The sequence below is a fragment of the Tribolium castaneum genome, chromosome 5 (genome assembly GCF_031307605.1).
Source record: "Tribolium castaneum strain GA2 chromosome 5, icTriCast1.1, whole genome shotgun sequence".
In the NCBI taxonomy this organism is placed as follows: Eukaryota; Metazoa; Arthropoda; class Insecta; order Coleoptera; family Tenebrionidae; genus Tribolium; species Tribolium castaneum.
The window spans coordinates 13,544,895-13,565,518 of record NC_087398.1 but is presented as its reverse complement, the minus strand read 5'-3'; the positions used below and the strand labels follow the sequence as shown (position 1 = coordinate 13,565,518).

Sequence of the window (20,624 nt, the reverse complement as noted above, 5' to 3'; positions counted from 1 at the left end):
TGTTAATCGTTAATTCGTTAGTCTAAAGGTGGTCTAAAATAACTAAATGTGTTGTTGTACGTGTTTTAAATTAGAAACAACATAAAAAATTTGAAAATTGAAATAGCCAGGCAAAAAATTACACCAACCATTATTAAAAAAAATACTATTTATGTTAATGCCAACCTGACGGCTCTTAGACAGTTGATTAGAAAAAAAAATCGACTATAGGTAGTTGCATGGTGTTCTATTTGAAAAAAAAGTTATTCAACTTTTAGCGTTTTGGCACAGCTTGTACGTTATCTGCGTGTTTCAACCAAAAGTCTACTATTTGCTAAAACTACTATGTTCTAAGTTTTCTGTGGTAAATTTGTCGAAAAATATTCATCAACCACTTCACAGTATTTTTCAAAAGTTGATCTTTTGATAAAAAGCTAAATAATTCCGAATCGGAAAGAAATATGCCTATAATGATTTAACAAAGTTCTATTATTTTTTCACGTATATTCTAACTGTGCAAAAATATACAGGGTGATTCTTTTAGAGCCTTAGGAACTTTTTAACTTTCAATGTAGCTACGACTTTGAAATTTTAAAGACAACCGAAATCGACCATTTTGAGTTAAATTATTTTCAAAATGATTGAATTTCCGGAAGTACGAGAAGTTGGCTCCAACTTTGAAATTTTAAATAGTAACATCACACATTTTTTTTATATTTTTGAATTCGTCTTCTCAAATTGAGTAAAATTTAAGTTGTTGGTAGGTTCTTATCTCATTATCTGTCATAGTTTTTGACATTGTGTAAATTTTTTTGTTAAAAATTTTATTTATCGAAGTTTATTTCAAACACCAAGGTCTTAAACGCTTTGCAATAAGTGAATATTTTTTTTCATGTGATAGTAAAAGATTCGAAGAACTCAAAATGATCGATATGAATCGTGTACAGAATTTTAAAGCACTAATTATACCTATTACTCCTATTAGAAAATAAAAAGTTTCAAATGTAAACCTTAAAAAAATGAGCCTATACAGGGTGCTCAAAAACTGGCGCACTAACTCAGTGGTACGTTATTGAGAAGCAAGTGCAGATTACGGGAAAAATGTTAAAAAAATTCCTAAAGTTATATTTTAAAAAATCTGGAGCTACAAACTTATTGTGTTAACTTCTTTAGTTTTCATTATTTTTTTATATTTCTATGTTTCATACCAGGTAATCGTTCCGTAACAAAACGATGAATAATTATTTTAAAATTTACTATCAGATTTTAGTAGTTTTTTTAATTTAAAAAAATTAAAATTCATCCAAAAATTCACAATGTGTAGATGTGCCAACACTGGGAATTATTTCCTAGGAAACCGTTTCAAAAATAATTTATTTTTATTGTTGCTCAAATTCTATTGCGATCATGACTGTTAGACAACGTTGCCACATATCATTTACCTAAAATTAGTTATTTATCAATAACTTTAATACAAAGATTTTTTTAACTATTTTTACCATTATATGTAACCACTTCTCTACCACACACCATTGAGTTGGTGCGCCAGTTTTTGAGCACGCTGTATAGGATGTTCTATTTAAAAAAAATATAAATTTGATTCACCTTCCTGTATGCAAAACCTGTGTATAATAAAAATATTTTCGGTTTGTGAATTTTAAGTAGACATTTCAAATAGCAAAAAAGTTATAGAGCGATTACACACCACTGGGTCACCTGTATATATTTTTTTACTTAGTTATTTTTTAAATAATAAAATGCAGGGTGAGTCAATAGTGAGCTATTTCTGATTTTTTATATGCATCCAATAATAATGATTCTAGCTGAACAGATCGGTAATCATTTTTTTTAAATTATCCACGATTACATTGTTCTGAGTTTTGTCAAGTCTGTCTTGATAGTTTTGCTAAAATTTCATTATGATTATGAACTATTATTATTTAATAATATTATTTTTTAATAATAATATTATTATTTAAAAGATAGAAAACCAATGTTGATTCAGTAAATGATTTTAAAAATCAAACGAAGTATCCAAGTGGTAAATGCAATTTGTATTTTTGGTTGCATCTTCGAATATGTCAGAAATAAACCCACTATTGACTCACCCTGTATTATACAACATATATTTCAGTGATTTACTCGTTATATCTATAGATAGCTGAAAAAATCCTCTTTTTAGTTTATATAATTTTGATTTTTTCCTGCAGCTGTACCAAAATCTACGAGATTATTGCAATACTGCACCGTGTTTTAAATAAATGTGTGCTGGTGTGTTCCTTCAGATGCGCCTAAATTATTTTCTAGCCGGTTCCACCAGTGTTGTCTAACACCGTTCGGCTTTTACTTTTGATGTCAACAAATAAAAATCGAACAGCGATGTAGTCGCGGTCAACCTTTGATATAAAACCGTACACATTAAACAAAAATTTACATATCAGACGTGAGAAATCCGTATTTCGATGGCGCAATTCTCTAACAGATTGTTCCAACTTCTGATTTTTTTTCAAAACAGGACGCGTCACTTCGACAACGTTTTGGTTTTAACTCGTGAAATGGTAGTTCTAATTAATTTGAAGATTTTAGTGAATCGGAAAACTAGTTCCGTGTAGCGAAACATTATTTATGGATGTGAAAGTGTAACTCATCTGATTTTGGCTGTTTTCTAACCTTTTGATGATTTAGTTGTTCGGGCAAAAAATATTAATCAACTAGAGTCTTCACAAGGGGTGGCTTTAATAACGTACAACTTTTTATTGACTCATATCACGTCAAGTTGTAACTCATATCAACAGATCATAATAAAAGTGGTAATATCGGCACGAAATCCACATTTGCATAACTTACAACCATCACTACTTTAATAAAAACTCGAAACTTTAAAATTATGGTTAAGTAATGTTTTAAAAATTATAAACAACGAACTACATTTATTATTTAAATCACAGTAATTGTTTTGCACATGAAACAAAGCGCTTAAAATTCAAACGCATGAAGTTGAGTGCACCGACAATACGTGACAAAATATAATCAAACTAAATTGAAAAAAACACTTTGGAAATTTTCATTTATCTTCATTTTTGTTTAAAGTCACTATTTTGTGATAAAACACAGATAAGTTAATTGTTGTTAACAACAAGAGCAACGTGTTTTCGACATTCTCGATGATATGTCATAATCATAATACAAGATCTAAATTAAAAATCGCTCACTGCACTAACATGCAACTTTTAATTAAAACAAACAGTAGAAAAAAAATTCGTCTAATTATTGTCAAATTCATGCAGTTAGAAGCAACTAACTCGAGATTATGGAAACACTAGTTGAGCTGCAGGTTCAAATTAACTACTTTCCAATTATAGCAATTTGTAGAACCGATTAATCTTTAGGTTATCTTCGGTGCACTCTTACCAGGTAAGTGACTGTTCTGGTATTCAGTTATTCACCTATCATCGAACGAATTAGCAACATATTTCACCAGTAAGAGATAATTCATTTCCGCGAACTGTTCTTTCAGAAATAATCGTCGTTACAATAATTAATTAATTATTTGCAAAAATCTGGCAACCATCTGTGCTAAATACCGCTTAATTGACCCGTATATTTGCGGCGTAGCGAAAAAACCATCAGGTGCCCAATAATACGATTTGGATTAAGTGGGTAATGAATCCTCGAGATTTACGAAGAACTTCGAAAATGTAATTTGAAAGTGTGCTTATCTTAAGTAACAAATATTTCCGATATAATTTATTAGAAGCATCAATAAATCGGATTAAAGTTTAATTAATTTTGAAAATTGCTAAAAACATTTTTATGGCTCGCTTTCATAAATTAAGTTTTAATGGAAGGGTTGGGCTTGAGTATAAACGGCCCGAAAATAGCATGTGCTCGAGTTCACTTTCTTTACCGTTACCGTCGGTAAAACACTCCAGCTAATTTCGCGGATTAATTAAGCAAAGCTGAAATCTTGTCCGGTTCATTACGCGCTTCTTTTTAATAACCGTTTCTTTGAACACGGGCATGAATAAAGCAAATATCGAAGATACTGGCTCGTATATGTCACCGTTTCTTAGACTGTCTTTAATTATACCTCATAGAAGGCAGAGAATTGACGGTGGGTTTAATTAAACACACCATTTAGTTGCTTCTCTTAGTTAATTTCGATCATTGCTTTTAATCTCTTCTCTTGACGGACTTGCTCCTCAAACGAACGAAAAGAGATTTGCAATGGAAGCGCTTGTTACCATAATAAAGTACACACATTCCTGCATTTTTTATTCAATTGTCGCATATAATAATCTTAAGACACTCAATTTGAAAATTTGAAAATCATTAATCACACTCAAAATTTGTTGTGATTGCCCCACATTTCACTTAAAAAAAGATCGCCATAAATATTTAGACATCTCCGTAAAATGAAATTATCCGTTAAGTCGAAATCCGGTACAAGATCAGATAATTTGGTAACACCATCACAAAAAATTGTTGCTAAATCTGAATATTTGAAAGTTTAATTACCTGAGCTTAAAAGAAATAGAAAAATAATGTTTACGAATTAATTGCTTCAGATCTTGTCTCTTGACATCTTTAACATAATCTTTCAATAAAAATCAAAACGACGATATATCTACAACAAAATAACATACTGTGTTAATTTATACGTTTGATACAATTGTCGAAAACATACTGTCACCAGTGTGAATATTATTATGTGGGTGACAAATTGTAGTAAAAATATGTTTTAATGAAGTGTAAAATAAAGAAAATATAATTATCTGGTCGAATATTTAGTAAAATAAAAACACAGTCGGTAATTTACGTGTCAAAATAAAGTGTTAATTATTATGCAGATATTTGTTCATTGCCAATAAAACGTATTATTTGCTTCTACAGTACTTGAATGTTGCAGATTTCCTGATATTAATTAGTTTGTAAATTAACAATATTTTTATTATGATTAATAATTAGCAATGACTGCTAATGCTTAATTTCTTTGTTAAACAATCGTTTAGACAAATGGTGGAAGCCTTACAAAGCATTGTTAGAAAAAAATGTAAAGTTGTGAATGTTGTTAACAACTTGAACTTGATGACATCCGTGAAGTTATTTGCTACCTACAGTCATTAAGAAACATATTGTGATCGGCTTTACAATCTATAATAGTTGCATTTACATTATCTTTGTAAAAATTGGTGAACCTAAGGTCAAGAATTTCACTTAGGTATGTGTAAACGGTTGACAATTTGAATGACCCTATCCAGCCATACAAGAGATGAAATAATTATATTTAATGCACGACTGAATATGATAAAAGCGATGACGAGATTCTTGAATGACTCTCACAAAAGATGCCGAGAAACTATTGTATAATCAACTAGGTTTAATGTCAGATTAAATGTTACTGTCAACAGCACTTAGCAGCAGTTTTCGAAATTCTGTTTACAAAATATTTGTCTTGCTAAAAAATGCTAGGATTTTAAGTAAGTATCCATTATTGAAAAAATATAAGAACCGCCAATTCAAATATAAAATATAAACTTTTAAGCAGCCTGAAGTCTACAGAAAGAATAGTCTTTGAAAAAAATATTTAGAGTTCTAATGTCTAAATTATTATCCCACATCACAAGAGTACTTATAGTGTGATCATTTTTTATTTTTGTTTTAATTCTGTTAATGAACAGTACAATTTTTAATATACCTACAGTGTCAATCAGTGTGTCTCACACAACTTTTGACAAAAGTCACAAGTCACTAGACACAAAAACTTCACATTTAATTATTAAATTTTTGGAGACCCATGCTAGCGTTTGTCAAACTAATCATTAAAATAATAAAACAATAATCATGTACTATTCTAGTACTTAATATAAAAGGACAGAATAAATATAATTGTAGTTTAGATCTTTCTAATAACAAATTAACTAAAAACGTTGAAATTTTGCAAACTAGAGACCACTATACAAATTTTCAAAATTTGTAATCGAGTTCGTGTCGGTCGGAATATGTTGTTAGTTACACTTGACAGGCACAGCCCGCGAAAAACTATGTGCAACACCACCCTGTATAAAAAATACAGTACAAGACCATGCTACAAACTTACAAGTAAATAAACCGTAAAAATTATTGAAAAATATCATCTTTAGTCGTTTACGCCCTAAAGTATAGTTTAATGTTAAAAAAAAATCGCGTAATAGTTTCAAATCAAATTTTTATTCCAAATTGTGAATATTAGAAATCCTTTTATGAACTTCAAAATAAGAACTGTAGTCGTTAACGCATAATTTGATCATTGAAAAGGTAAGTAAGTCATAATGCTCAGATCTTACTTTTTATACCTAATAGTAGTAATAGTACATACACCATATTTTATTAAAGCTGAATTTGTTAAAAAACAAATCACGGAATAAAATTAGGTAATTCCGGTAATTCCCGTTTAATTGCCAACAATTTCTAACTTTGGAGACTACAATAAACAAACATGATGAAAGTTTAAGTATTTGGTCAACAATTGTTGCACGTAGTTTACAAAGAAATATCCTAAGGTATCCTTTGATGTACAGAGGGAAGAAAAAAAGAAAGAAAAAAAAACAAGAAAGTATGTAGTATATTAGGAAAAATACAGAACAAGAAAAGTAATGCACATTTTTTCATTTTAAACGGCTTAAAATGAGTCATTATTAATTTTTTTTGTAAATTTGTACCTATAACATTAACAAATCTAAAAATCTTATTTGAAAATAAAGAAACGTTTGTACTTATGACAAAATTAATTATTCTAGCAAACAGAATCTTGAAAATAATATTCTAAAAAAAATTACTGCAGGTTTTTTACATAGGTATAAAACCTATATTAAAATTGAGCTACTTTTTTCTAGTTTTTTTATACGCCAGTTTCTTGTGTTTTACAAACTTTTAATTGGCGCAGTCAGTGGTTTCCTAGAACTAAGTACTTTATGACCCATTTTTTATTCAGAATTCGTAATTTTGCAACTTTAGTGAAAAAACCGTATGGTGTTTAACGTCCTCCTGTATATTAAAACCAAGAGTTATCTTCTGAACCTTGGATTTAGTGGAAAAAGTTTATTTTCTTGGCCTTGTGTCAACGAAAAAAAAATTAATTCTTTATTGGATTGAAAAAATAAACAAATCCAGTTTAAACAAGTGATGGCAAAGCCTTATAAAGACAAAATTATGAGCCCGATGAGAAGCAATTTCTGAAATTAATTTTGTGGGAACCTCCATAACAAAAAAATGATAAAAATAAAAGAAAAATAAAACACATTTTTCTATAAAATTCACTGCAAACGGATTCGATTTTTCTTGACAATCTTGACAAGTCTTCACTCCACTCTTGAGCCCGGCACACTTCAGATGTTATCACTTTAAAATATGCACCAAATCATAGTAAATGTGTATTTTTTCCCGTAATTCTACCAATTTTTAAAATCTAGTAAGTATTTGAAAAAAAATTAAACAGTTGTCTTTTTATACCATTTGAAATGATTGTTTTTTGGAACACCCAGTAACTACTACCTACACTTATGTTAAGAGCCAATTTGGATTAATCGGAACGTGAAATTAAATTTCTAATCAAAGTGGCTTCCGACTCCGAAATTCACTTCGCAGTTTTACATTTTTTGTCTCTGTTTTCCAATGTTGCCATGTTAATTTTTGAATTAACTCAAATTGAACCTATTTTAGAGAAATTATGAATTCCATAAATTATTTTGGTTTGATTTTGATATTTTTCTAGTATTTTAAACCGCTTCATTGCCATGCAATGAAGGCAGAAAATTTATTAATGAATTATAAATCTATAAAGTCAACATGTTTGCAGACACGTCTCCGGCATCGACAAAATTACAAATGCAAATTTATTTGTGCAAAAGCTATACCTATTAAAATAGCATAAAAATGTATAATTAAACCTATTAATTGTGCTAATTTTATTTTCACTAATTATAAAATTTTAATATATTTTTGTCTTATGGCATTAATGGACTGATAAACTGGCCAGTAGCGCGTATAATAAAACAGTGAAACTGGTTTCTTATTCCACACAAATTCATAAAAACAAGCGATTCTAATTTTAAAGTGATTTTGATGAGCTCCACACCACGGTTTCGAGTTTTTTGCAACTCACCCTATCATACTGATGTGCGGCCCCAAACGGCGAACTAAAGGGTCCAGTTCTTGGCACTGGATGGGCCGACACTGGCGGCGCTGCTCCGGCCCTTTGGTACAAGTAAGGATAATACGCTTGGTACATAACTTCAGAACAACTCATTATATACATATACACATTGCAAAACGCCTCAGACGCAACACTATTATTGCACCACTCCCAACTCAGTACAGAAAAATCAATCAAGTCACAAAACGATAATAACAAAAGCAACGAAAAGCGAAAACCGTCGGCAAAGGGCACTTTGCAACAACAACACTCGCGATTTTTTTTGTTAGGGTATCATTGTGGCTCGAAGCAATTACATCCTGTCAGTGTTTAGCGACACATATTTTCAATTCTTGACAGTTTACCACGGAAATCACGTTACGTCACGGATGGAAATCACGACATACACCTCGTGCAGAACCGGTATTGGAACTAAGTGGGTATCCGGAATAAAAATTCCTTACCCCCTGTATTTACTTGACTCCGCCTCTCTATCCCCACCCTGGTGTTACGCCCTATTGGCATGATTATAGCATTCCGGTGACATTGGCCAATGACGGTGCGACGAGCTGGGGCGGGAGCCAATGAGAGATGGGTATTTAAAGAAGAATGCAGACCGCCTATATTGGGTTTTATATCAAATAATAGTTACAAGGGTTATGGAGGCCATACGGAATTATTTTTGTGCAGGGAATAGAGCATCTTTGATGGATAGGTGACACGAAAATGTAAATCCTCGTTACGATGAAGAATATAAACTTGTTTGAAATAGCAACCGCGTATTGATTTTCTTTTAAATAGTTATACTATTGATTTTGTTCTACACTTACGTATAAATAGGTATTCGTTCTAAATAATTGCACAAACGTACTTGAAAATAAAGCAATAAGTATGTAGAACGTTTCACTTGACATTTTTACCCTTTAAAAGAATGAAGAAGCAAATGACATCTAAAACACAAAATTAAAAATATCTCCATAATCAAACTTTAATAAAAAATTTTCGTTAATGAAAAATTTAATAAACGATTCACTTATTATTTTTTTCCTTTGTATCAGAATTCTTTTTTACGTTAATGTGCTCAAAGTGGGCTGTGAAAATCTAAATGCACCTTTAATTTAGGTTAATAACAAATTACGAGACTGTCAGTCATAAGTAATTCAGAACAATTTAAGCCTTCATGTAAATAATAATAACAAAAATGTATTTGCTTACCTCCCTAAGGGTCGGTTTACAGAACATGTAATTATTTAATTAAATATTAATTCGAGATTAACTTGAAGTTTATCAGTGCAAAATAAATAACAATTTAAATTGAATTAAATTTTAATTAATTTAATTAATTTAAATTAATTAAATTGAATAGTTTTCAATTAATTTTTAATTACACTTCCTCTTAACCGATTCCAAACCTATTAGCTATTTCAATACTATAAAAATGCCAACATCATTTTCTCTCAAAACTAGCTGTTAAAAATTGTTCATGCACTTCAAAAAAAATAATAGGTTATGTAATTTATAGTTTCAATGAGAGATCTAATCATTAATAACTATTTAACAATTTTATCAATTTTATTCTAAAAAATAATATTGTAAAATACAACGTTGACGTTTTTATAGTTTTGAAACAGTTAGTATACTTACCTAATAATTTCATTGCGAAATTTTAATGTTTTTTATTCTTCATCACTGTCAAAACTTACGGTTTTTCTTCTGTGTAAGAAAGGTTTGACAACTGTTTAGCATTTCTCAATACGAAACGTCAGTTATTTTTAACAAATTTAAAGCAATTTTAAGCCTTGTTGAGTCTAATTTGAAGAATGAAATGTTGTATTGACCTCGCTTTCGGGTAAATCGGTTCATTTATTTCACCTCGTGGATGATAAACCTCTCGTTATCACTCGACATTTAAAAATCCACTCGGCAATAAAGCGTCCAATTTACACTCAAATTCGGTAAATAAATAATTACTTGTGCTACCTTATAATTATTTTTCGTTGAAAATTCTGTCAAACTTTCCTGATTTTTGTAGACTGATCCAGAAATACTGAGTCTGTTGGCAACACTGAACTTAAATTTTTAAGGATACCAATGTAGTACGCTTCCAGTTAACAACAATATAACATTCTTGTGGGGTTGTGCGTCAAATAATTGTCAAGAAAAATTGAATTCGGTTGCAATTTTGCAAATTACGATCACAAATACTTTCAAATCTATTACCAACAGACTCAGTATTTCTAGATCAATCTGTAGAAACCAAACCTTAAAAAAAGATCCTTGACTGTAGGTATGTATGTACCTACTATTTATAAAAGTAATGAACCGCACCTGTTCCATACATTTTTTACCAATGAAATACAGTATAGTCCGGTTATAACAAACTCCGAATATGCATCAGTCAGCTCGTTATATACAGGTGTATCAAAAATACGTGTCTTAGTTTTAACAGGTAACATAGCTCAACAATTGAAAAGTATATTCAAAGTATTTCTAATTTTTTAATAAAAAAAATTGCAAATTTACTTAAAATTTGGAAAAAGATAGCATACTAAAACGTGTACCTACCCGCCTATAGGTAGAGCCAAAAATAAGAAAGCCGAACTCTTTTCGTTGTGGTAGAAACGAACAATTTAAACAATTTAAAACAAAAATAAAAATTGTTGCTATGAATACAAACTAATTATTAGACACTAACCGGTCGTTTGCACAAAAAAGAGGAAAATAGTGAAAAGTATAAAAAAAAATTCAAAACTTTATACAGGGTGCTCAAAACTGGCGCACCAACTCAGTGGTACGTTATAGAGAAGCAAGTGCAGATTACGGGAAAAATGTTGAAAAAATTCCTGAAGTTATGTTTTAAAAAATCTGGAGCTACAAACTTATTGTGTTAACTCCTTTAGTTTTCATAATTTTTTTATATTTTTATGTTTCATACCAGGTAATCGTTCCAAAACAAAACGATGAATAATCTTTTTAAAATTTACTATCAGATTTTAGCAGTTTTTTTAATTTAAAAAAATTAAAATTCATCCAAAAAATCACAATGTGTAGATGTGCCAACACTGGGAATTATTTCCTAGGAAACTGTTTCAAAAATAATTTATTTTTATTGTTGCTCAAATTTTATTGCAATGATGACTGTTAGACAACGTTGCCACATATCATTTACCTAAAATTAGTTATTTATGAATAACTTTAATGCAAAGGATTTTTTTACTATTTTTACCATTATATGTAACCACTTCTCTACCACACACCATTGAGTTGGTGCGCCAGTTTTTGAGCACGCTGTATAGACAAGTTGTTGTATTTATTGAGTTTGATTACGTGGTAAAATTAACACACGTATTTCTGATACATTTTGTATATCCGAAGTTTGTTATAAACGGTAAATTAAAAAAATTACCTAAATCAATCTGGTCACTGAGCTTAGGTCTTCATTTGCTCAAATGTCACCGCTTATTAGTCGTGTAAACCTTAAAAAAAAGTACTCAAAAAACTGCGTTATTTGACAAAATTTTAGACGCTGAAGTGCACCCTCTATATCTCCTAAATATAGGAAACGTTCGGATAAAACTAGTTTTTTTTGACTTCCTTTGAGCTCTACTAGGTGAATTTGCAAATATTTGCACAACTAGCAAATTCACATTGTATTTATGCTTAAAAACACACGTTTTTATTAGTGAAAATGTTGTAAGTTAGTAATTCAATAATTTGTTCATCAGTTAACACTTCTCTTTCTGCTTTCTGCATTGCCATTATCCCAGTTTTTCTGTCACTGTTAAAACAGAACCAGTGTCAGAGTGATATGGTTTTAGTCCAGCCTTACATCATCTTCCCTTTAGGGTATCTAAGCTTATTATGGCTTTTGTAGCATGATGAAGGCCATTTTTAAATTTTTTGCAGAACAAAAACTTTTTTTTTTTTGGACTAATGCGTAAAAATCGGTCTTCTGCATTTGCTGGTATTCCTTCCTCTAGTAACGTAGCTAAACTCTATTGACTACTGGAGTTGCACATCCAATCTTTGACCAGCTTCTTTTTGAGAGAATCCATCATAAGAGTCACTAACTATTTGGCAACTTTCGTGTCAGATAAATGACAATGTTCTCTACATTCACTCATGACGTGCATTTTTTGCAACAATTTAGAAAAATTAAAAAAATAAAAGTGACATCTTTTCAAAATTTTACTTTATTTTTTTATAATTTTCAGTTTTACTGGATGAAATTTAAAAAAAAAACGATAAGAGATAATAATAGTTATTTATTCGACGAGTTTGAGTGTAAATCGGACGTTTTATTTCATGAGTGGGTTTTTAATTTTTTACCATCCACGAGGTGAAATAAATGAACCGATTTACACGAAAACAAGTTGAATACAACATTTTATTCTTCGAATTAGACTCAACAAGGCTTAAAATTGCTTAAAATCTGTTAAAAATAATCTGACGTTTCGTATTGAGAAATGCCAAACAATTGTCAAAACTGTCTTACACAGGAGAAAAATCCGAAATTTTAACAGTGTCAAAATATGCCAAGATGAAAATATTGAATATCCCTTAATTTTGCGGCGAAGAGCAAAGTTTATTAAAACACGAATTATTTATGAAAATTGAGACACGAGCAGTACTCAAGTATTGTAATGAGTAACAGCCATTAAATACGGGCTGCATACACTATTTTTTCTACGATCTGACCAGATATACCTAATAAAAAAAATTCCTAAATGTTTTTTTTAAAATGCCAGATTATTATTAGGAATCAGTTTACAGAAATAAAAATTAAAATTTTATTCCAAATTCAACTAATTCGAATTAAATTGCCATTTAAACTGCATTGACAAATCAAATTAAACCCCCATTAAAAGTTAATTGTGATTAAAAAAACGCTCCGTAAACTGGTCCCATTGCTCACAACTTCCGTAGTTTTGTCATTCGGATTGGACACAACAAAAGAACAATTTTTTTCCGTTCATTTAAAGAATGGCTCTACCTAGCTATTTTTTTATGAAAAAATTACAAGCAGTAGTAAACCGCAACCCAAATTTTGTAGTACATGAAATTTCAAAATTTTCTTTGATTTTAATCATAATTTCCTCAAGATTTACCCTAATTTTTTAAAGTTATTACCTCAAGATTTCCCCTGAATTCCTCAATTTATACACCGATTTCATCTGCGATTAGATTAAACAAAAACTAATTTGTCACTGTTAAATTTAAAGTCAAATTTTCAATAATTTAATAAAGTTTAAACTCGGATTTATAAATTCATAAATCACAGGCGGCTTGACAATGAACAAACTCCAGTTTCATCAAAACATTACGTGCTTTTGGAGCATTATTTAAAGTCATTTATCAGCAGAATTGCTGGAAAAGCAGTAGCCTTTGCGTATTTTTTTTATGTTGTTTTAAAACGGGTAAGTGATGAACTAGTAGAATAAAAATTCAACAACTTTTTATTACAAATAACTATAGGGCAGTTCAGAGCATTGTAGAGAATCAATTCATAACTCTAAATATGTATAGAAAACGTAGAGATTTTGGGCTTTCCCACAAAGATAAGTTGGTTTGAAGATCACTCTTTGAACTGCGTTTTCTTCAAATGCAGTCTAAAGATTTCATTGTTTATTTTTATGGTACAAATGATTGTGGGGAATAATAAAACAATATGGTAGCTTCATTTTGGAGTAAAAAGATCTTAAATTTTTGCAATTTGCTGTTCCATTTTTTAGGAAATGAAGCTAATGTTTCGAGAAATTGTTTTACATTATTATCACAGTATCAGAGGTACGTTACAACACACCACTTTAGTTTTTCTTAAGGACGCTATAAGTATTCGATATTTAAACTTTTGAAAAGACCTTTGCTCCTGATTACAACGATGTATCTAACACAATATGATCGTATCTTACATGCTAATTAAAATTGAAAAAAAAAACGTTTTTGCAAAGAGGGCTTGGGAAAAAAACACAAAAGTTTTGTTTAACAAACTAGATTTCGACACTTTTATTAAACTACTAGTTTATCATGTCGTTTAGTTTTTAAGGGTAAGCTTGAGGGAAATATGATCGTTCCAGACGTAAATTCAGTTGAACTTCCAAAATCTAGTTCGTTTAAAAACAAAATTATTGGCGTTTTTTACACAGCACTCTTCGCACAAATTTGTCTGTATTGTGATCAGCACGTATGATTCAATTATATCATGTGATACATGGTTGAAATCAGAAAAAAAACACTTTTCAAAAAAACTAATATCGAATATGGTGTCCATAAAAAAATAAAGTTTAGTGTTGTAACTCTGACATCAAGTACGTCTTGAAAAATGCAAAGGCAGATTTAGATTTCTTGTAAAAACTTGTAGTTCTTTTGGTTTTCGCTTGAAAAAATACAAATAAAAGTTACAAATTTCCGTTTTTTTAATAATCTAAAATGACATCACATTTTTTTTCAGATAATTGTTCAACATAAAAAAGCTCAACTCTGTCCTAATTTAACCGACCTTGTATCTCTTATAACCGGGACCTCCATGGTGGAGCTCGAAAAACGGACACTATGTATTACTGTGACATTCAGAGACTGATTTTTTTTAAATAAATATTCATTAAAAGCATCAATTTTTATCTACTCAGGCTACAAGTAAGACGATTTTTTTCATATACTAACATTGTTTGTTTTTTCTTGAAAGAAGCGGAAAACTTTTAATACCTACTACGATCCTACATTCATTTATAGACAGATTGTATTACAGATTAATAAATCTGTAGATTTGCGCTCTCTACGATTTTATAGTCACAGTTTCATAATCATTCATAATGGAACCCACCACCTAAGATATGATTTAAAATCACATTTTATCTGCAAGGATAAAGCAAAACAGAAAATATACAGAACAAAGTATTTAATTGGTAATAAAAAAATACACTTATTAGAATAATGGTTTATAAGTAGCTATAGCAAGATGACATAGTGAGTCGAGCCTTAAAACCTAGTCCTCCGAGAATACATAAAAGGATAATTAATAATGCAAGAAATTTTAATGTATCAGCAAAAAACTTATGTTTTTTACAAAATTTGAAGTAAATTAATATAAATTCTTGCTACAACGGTACAAAAAAAGTAGCCCAAAAATTGATCACCCCTACTTTCAGTATCACAATGGGTTCAAGATGGCTACCAAAAAAAAACACAAATTCCAATTCATTTTTAAGTACGAAAAATTGAACACATAAAATCATTAGAAATAAATTGGATGAATTTTTTTAACGGTAATTGCTTTACGGCAGGTTGGGCATTTCTTCATAGCCTTAGCTGTTTGGGTAATGCACTCTTTACAGAAAATATGGCCACAAACTGTGACCGCAGCTGGGCGCTCACTCAGAGCTTCTAAGCATATTGGACAAGACCCAACCGTTACTTTCGGAGATTCTACTTTCTAAAAAAAATTATGAATTGGTAAAAAATTAACTAGAGATGTTTCAAAATTACCTGAACTTCGGGTTCAGGTTTCCTACCAGTCTTGAATTCATCTAAAAGCGAAGACGCTTTTTTCAACATTTCTTCGGTTTCTTTCCTATACTCTTCCAAACTTTTCGCCTGATTTGCCGCTGTTTCATTTAACTGATTTGAGTTGTCTAGAACCGTATCAATCAAGTGCATTATATCATCTTCTGTCGCTTCTCTGCAAAATAAATTACAATAATTGGGAAAGTAAAACATCATAAAACCAACGCTTTAGACTCGTTGGACGTTGCCGTGCTAGTACTTGTCCCAGCAGTACTTGTTTTCTTGTCCACATTTACAACTTGAATGTCATCATCAGAGTCGTCTGAAATAAAAAACTGATTTGGCACTGGTTTTTTGTTAGTTTTCGCCTTGATCATCTCAGCCTCCTCCTCATCACTTGAAATAAAACTAGCCGTCTCCATAAACGTGTCAATCTTTGAGTTCACTCTTTCCACTATTCCGGCATTTTCAACACTCTAATAATAAATCAGTTAACTCAACAAAATTCAACAGTAAATCAACTTGCCTCATCCAAGTTTATGGTTTCAACAGACGTCGTCTGAACAGAGGGCCTAGCCCTAGGTGCGTTTTTCCTCCTCCTTTGGGGAGTTTTTTTTCGAGCCGATGCTTGTAATAGTGCTAACATAGATAAGGGCATGTCCTCGAAATCTGCGTCCGATCGTAGAGCCTGCAGCCCGACGGGCTGTATACGGCGGTTTCTTCCCCCTGAGCGTCTTCTTCGTGCACTCATTTTTGAGGTTAGAAACGAATAAACTAATTCGTCGGTTGATATTATTGATTTACTTGAAGGAAAACTAGGCAAAATGCAAACTCGCGAATTATAGAACAAACTAACACTTGTTTTATCAAGAAACACTATTACCGTTCTTCATTTACAGTTGTTATTAATTTAATACAATTTGAAAATTGTTTATTTCAAAGACTTTTCAGTTGCTTTTCAGCTGTTAATTCTGTCAAATTGATGTGCCGCCGCCTACTGGCTCGTGATTCAATTCAATTAAACTTTTTTTTATTTTTTATTTAATTGGCCACACTTGTGCAATATAAAGTTGTATTGCTTGTTGTTTTTTTAAGATTTTGAATTATGTGATTCACCTATTTACGGAAAAGAATTAAAGAAGTTTTTAGCCTTTTAGCAGCTTTCTAACAATAGTCAGCAGGCTCGCTAAGAGATGACGCTTCTTAGACTTAGTGAATTCAAGATTTTGGCGGTTCAAACTTTTTAATAATAGATCCGAGAAAATGCGAATCATTTTGAAACAATTAGTGAAGGCTCGGGTTAAGGCAAAAGATGTTTCTCATCCAATTTATCACATTCTTGACCCATATTAAATTATTTATAGAAGGAAACAAAATTATTCGATGATGCGTGATATTCTCGAGCTGAAACAAAAGTTCGGATAAAAACATTCTTTTTTATTTTAAAACTCTTATCGACAGTACGGGATCCGAATTAGGGACCCTCTGGACCCATCTGCTTACCGGATGAAAATTAATTTTTATCAAATACAGGGTTATTCAAAAGTACTATACAATCTCTCGTGTGTTGATAAAGGACATCAAAATGAATGAAAAGTTCCTATGACAAAAAATTCTTGAGTCTTTTTTCATAAGATATAATTCTTCAAAGTTAAATTTTTACGTTAATTATTTGATGCTTCAAATCATATTTTTTTGACCTTAGTTAGCGGAAACGTCAGCTCTTGTAACATTAAACAAAGAGAAAGTCTTTTAAAATGCGACAACTGTTTTTATTTAATTCAGAAAATAATTTTGATAACGATAAAAAAATCTAGTCCACTTTGAGAATTATTTCTCATAAGCACTAAGTGGAAAAAAATACTTTTGGCCATGTAGTGGACTTCTGGAAATAAAGAAATAATTTTATTATTTTAAGATTAATTTTTATTTATTTGCAGTTTTCAGAATTGTTTTTTAATTAAATAAAGCAGTTGTGGCATTTTAAAAGACTTTTTACCCTACAGTCCGAGTAGAAGAACGTATCCTGTAAATCAGTTTCAAAAATGTTACTTAAAACGGTAGTAAAACATTGAACAAAGTGGATAAAATTGTTAATTGTTTTTTTAAGTCTCTTTGATCATAATCTTGAGCATGATTTTTACGAAACCCATTGACGATACATTTCTTTGGATATTATATTTAATAAAAAAAATACGTTTCATCCGGTAAGCAGATAGATAGGGGATGACCTTAATTGGGATTTTAGACTACTAGTTTAACTTGTAAACAAAAGTATTAAATAATTCCTTCCTAAAACACATTCCTTTGTGTTAGACGTATACGAGAAATATTAATAAATTATTATTAATAATTCGCAGAAACGCAAATATTTAAAAAGTCGAAAAGTTTTCTTTCTGAATTTAGACCAAAACCACACATTTGGTTATATTCCGTAGTTTTGAATACAAAACTAACCCGATAGGTTTGGTTAAGTCTAGGTTTAAGTACCATGTGTTCAAAAATGGTTGTTCATCAGGTCATCTATGAAATGTAAACATAATGTGCCGCCTAATTTAAATTGTAAATGCCGTCAAAGTGAAAAATCCGTCAAAATAATGCAAAAAGGTTTTAAATTTAAAAACAAAAGAGTACACAACAATAATCACGGAAATATGAAATACAAAGAAAGAGTATTTTTTGCTATTTTTTATACCTTGCGCTCATTTTTTTCTTATTTTAATAAAAAAATTGTCGTCTAGGGAATTTTGTATCAGTTGGTAACGGTAATAAATAATAAATAACACATAAAGAAAAAATGATGATTAAATTGATCCATGCATTATCGATGAAACTCTTGAAAACTAAATATCCTTAAATTCATTAAAGTGCCGTGTACTTTAATGAGCCATAACGAGTCCTACTGATAAACATTAATAAATGTTCTAAACGCAAAGTATAAAAAGTCCATTATTGACCTTTAAAGAATTGAAAAATAACATTATTATTACAACAGCCGGAGATACGAGTATCTACTAACCTTCTGCACCACCTAAAACTATTTTCAAATATAGGCTGTTTCCAAAATAAGCTATAAATGGTACAAACTTTTTTTAATTTAAAATTTAAATTATTTTTTTAAAATTACATTCTAAATTTTTTTCATTTTTGGACGTAGTTTTAATCTTGATGATTTTGATATGAATTTGTATTGTTCGATTCTGCTTAGTTTTTAAAATAATTTGATATTTTTTTTGACAAAAACACGCTATATTTAAAAATTTATCATAAAGACGAAAGCTCAAACTTAAATCTACACCAATTGTTTAGCGCAATGGTAAAAAATTTTAGAAACATCTTATCTTCTGATTTTGCTCCTCAAAGATTATCAAATTGCGGCTATTTGAAGAACATCACTTTTCAAAGTTAAAAGTTAATAACCAAAAAAATAATATTTGACTTTAGAAGACTTATTTATGAGCATTATTGTTATTGATTCACGGTTCATTGTCTGTAGTTTTCTTTGAATATGATTAATTAATTATTGGAAAAGCAGACAAAGTGCAGTTTTTTTTGTTTTTTCTTTTATTTCTTACTATTAACGTTTCGCCACATTTTTTGTAAATTTTTTAGGGCAATAAATGTTTTTCTAATTATTTACTACCCTGAAAAAGCCCCAAAAAAGGTGGCGAAACGTAGCTAGTACTAAATAAAAATATTAATAATAATAATAATAATAATAATAATAATAATAATAATAATAATAATAATAATAATAATAATAATAATAATAATAATAATAATAATAATATTAATATTAATATTAATAACAATAATAATAATAATAATAATAATAAACTACCTGATATTTTTGTCTGATATCCCAATAATTACCTAATTTACCATAACCTTAGTTACCACCACGGATTATTATCATTTGTTGAAGTTTATACAAAAGTATAAAAGTATAAAGATTTTCCATAAATAAATATTTTAAAAGTTTAGGTATTTTACTGTAAAAAATGACAAACAATTGTCTAAGATAAAGTTATTAGCAGAAAATTTTCCTTTTTGACTAACATTTCGAGGTCAATAACAATGAACTTTTTCAACTCGCTGTGACATCCTGCATATAAACTATTTTATTACATATTAAAATCTAATGGAATTAATTATATGTGTATTAAAAATTGAAAAAAGAGAGTAGCAGGAAGTAATTTGAAGAAATGGAGCCAAAGCAACTATGACGTTTACATTCCAAAAATATTGCTTCAGTTACGTCACATTCGCACGTATTTTTATGTCAGAGCCAGAAAAGCCGTTTAAATCACTGCTGATCTAAAAAAATAGGCAAAAGGCGTGGGTCTATTATTTCCAAGTGTTTGGCATATTTTATTTTTTTTTAACTTTTTTTATATAATTAATAATTAGGTAATGTTGAATTGGTGATTTTGTCCATGCCAAGATCAAAATGTTCTTGAATAAAGTGTTGATTTAGGACTGGTCACTCACGTGCGCAACTTGCTTATTTTTTTAATTGTTATTTTATTGGTTTGGTTTTTTTTGAGCAAATGCTGGCAACTGTTCAGCTTTGTAACTTTATAAATTGTAAACATAAACATGTATAAAATACGACTTAATTGTAGCAGTAACAGAAAATGAAAAATCGAGTTGGTACTGGTAAAAAACAAATATTTGTTCGATGACTGGCATTTTGAGTTTAGAAGTTGTAAATTCTTTAAATTAGTAGATTTTCTAGCTATAAAAGCCCGTGTTGATATTTTAATTAACTTCGAAAATTTTTATTAGCTACAGCCCAAGTTTCTTGACCGCAAAATTGCGAAAAACGAGATGCACATTTCATTTACTGACATGATTGGTCCAAAAATAATTTATTTTCCTGTGGTGGGTTAACATACAATCTATTGAAAACAGATGTGGACAAATAGTGCTTATAGTAAATAAGCCTAATAATAAAAGATCTGAGATA

The 20,624-nt window shown here is 30.0% G+C and overlaps 2 protein-coding genes across 2 annotated transcripts in view; both read right to left on the bottom strand.

Annotated features, from left to right (window-relative positions):
* The window catches only part of vg (vestigial), a 53,570-nt gene extending 44,966 nt beyond the window's left edge, over positions 1 to 8,604 (bottom strand). Inside the window, exon 1 of the mRNA XM_008201106.3 lies at positions 8,123 to 8,604. Within this exon, the coding sequence (XP_008199328.1) occupies positions 8,123 to 8,275 (153 nt within the window). The 5' untranslated portion in view covers positions 8,276 to 8,604. The remainder of the gene's footprint in view (positions 1 to 8,122) is intronic.
* A 6,431-nt stretch (positions 8,605 to 15,035) lies between these two features.
* On the bottom strand, positions 15,036 to 16,653 carry LOC103314631 (uncharacterized). The gene is made up of 4 exons (XM_008201107.3): positions 16,182 to 16,653; positions 15,881 to 16,131; positions 15,638 to 15,830; positions 15,036 to 15,584 (listed from the first exon to the last, which is right to left on the bottom strand). The coding sequence occupies exons 1-4, from the start codon at positions 16,404 to 16,406 to the stop codon at positions 15,387 to 15,389; spliced, it is 867 nt and encodes a 288-aa protein (XP_008199329.1). The 5' UTR covers positions 16,407 to 16,653; the 3' UTR covers positions 15,036 to 15,386.
* Positions 16,654 to 20,624: the final 3,971 nt, after the last annotated feature.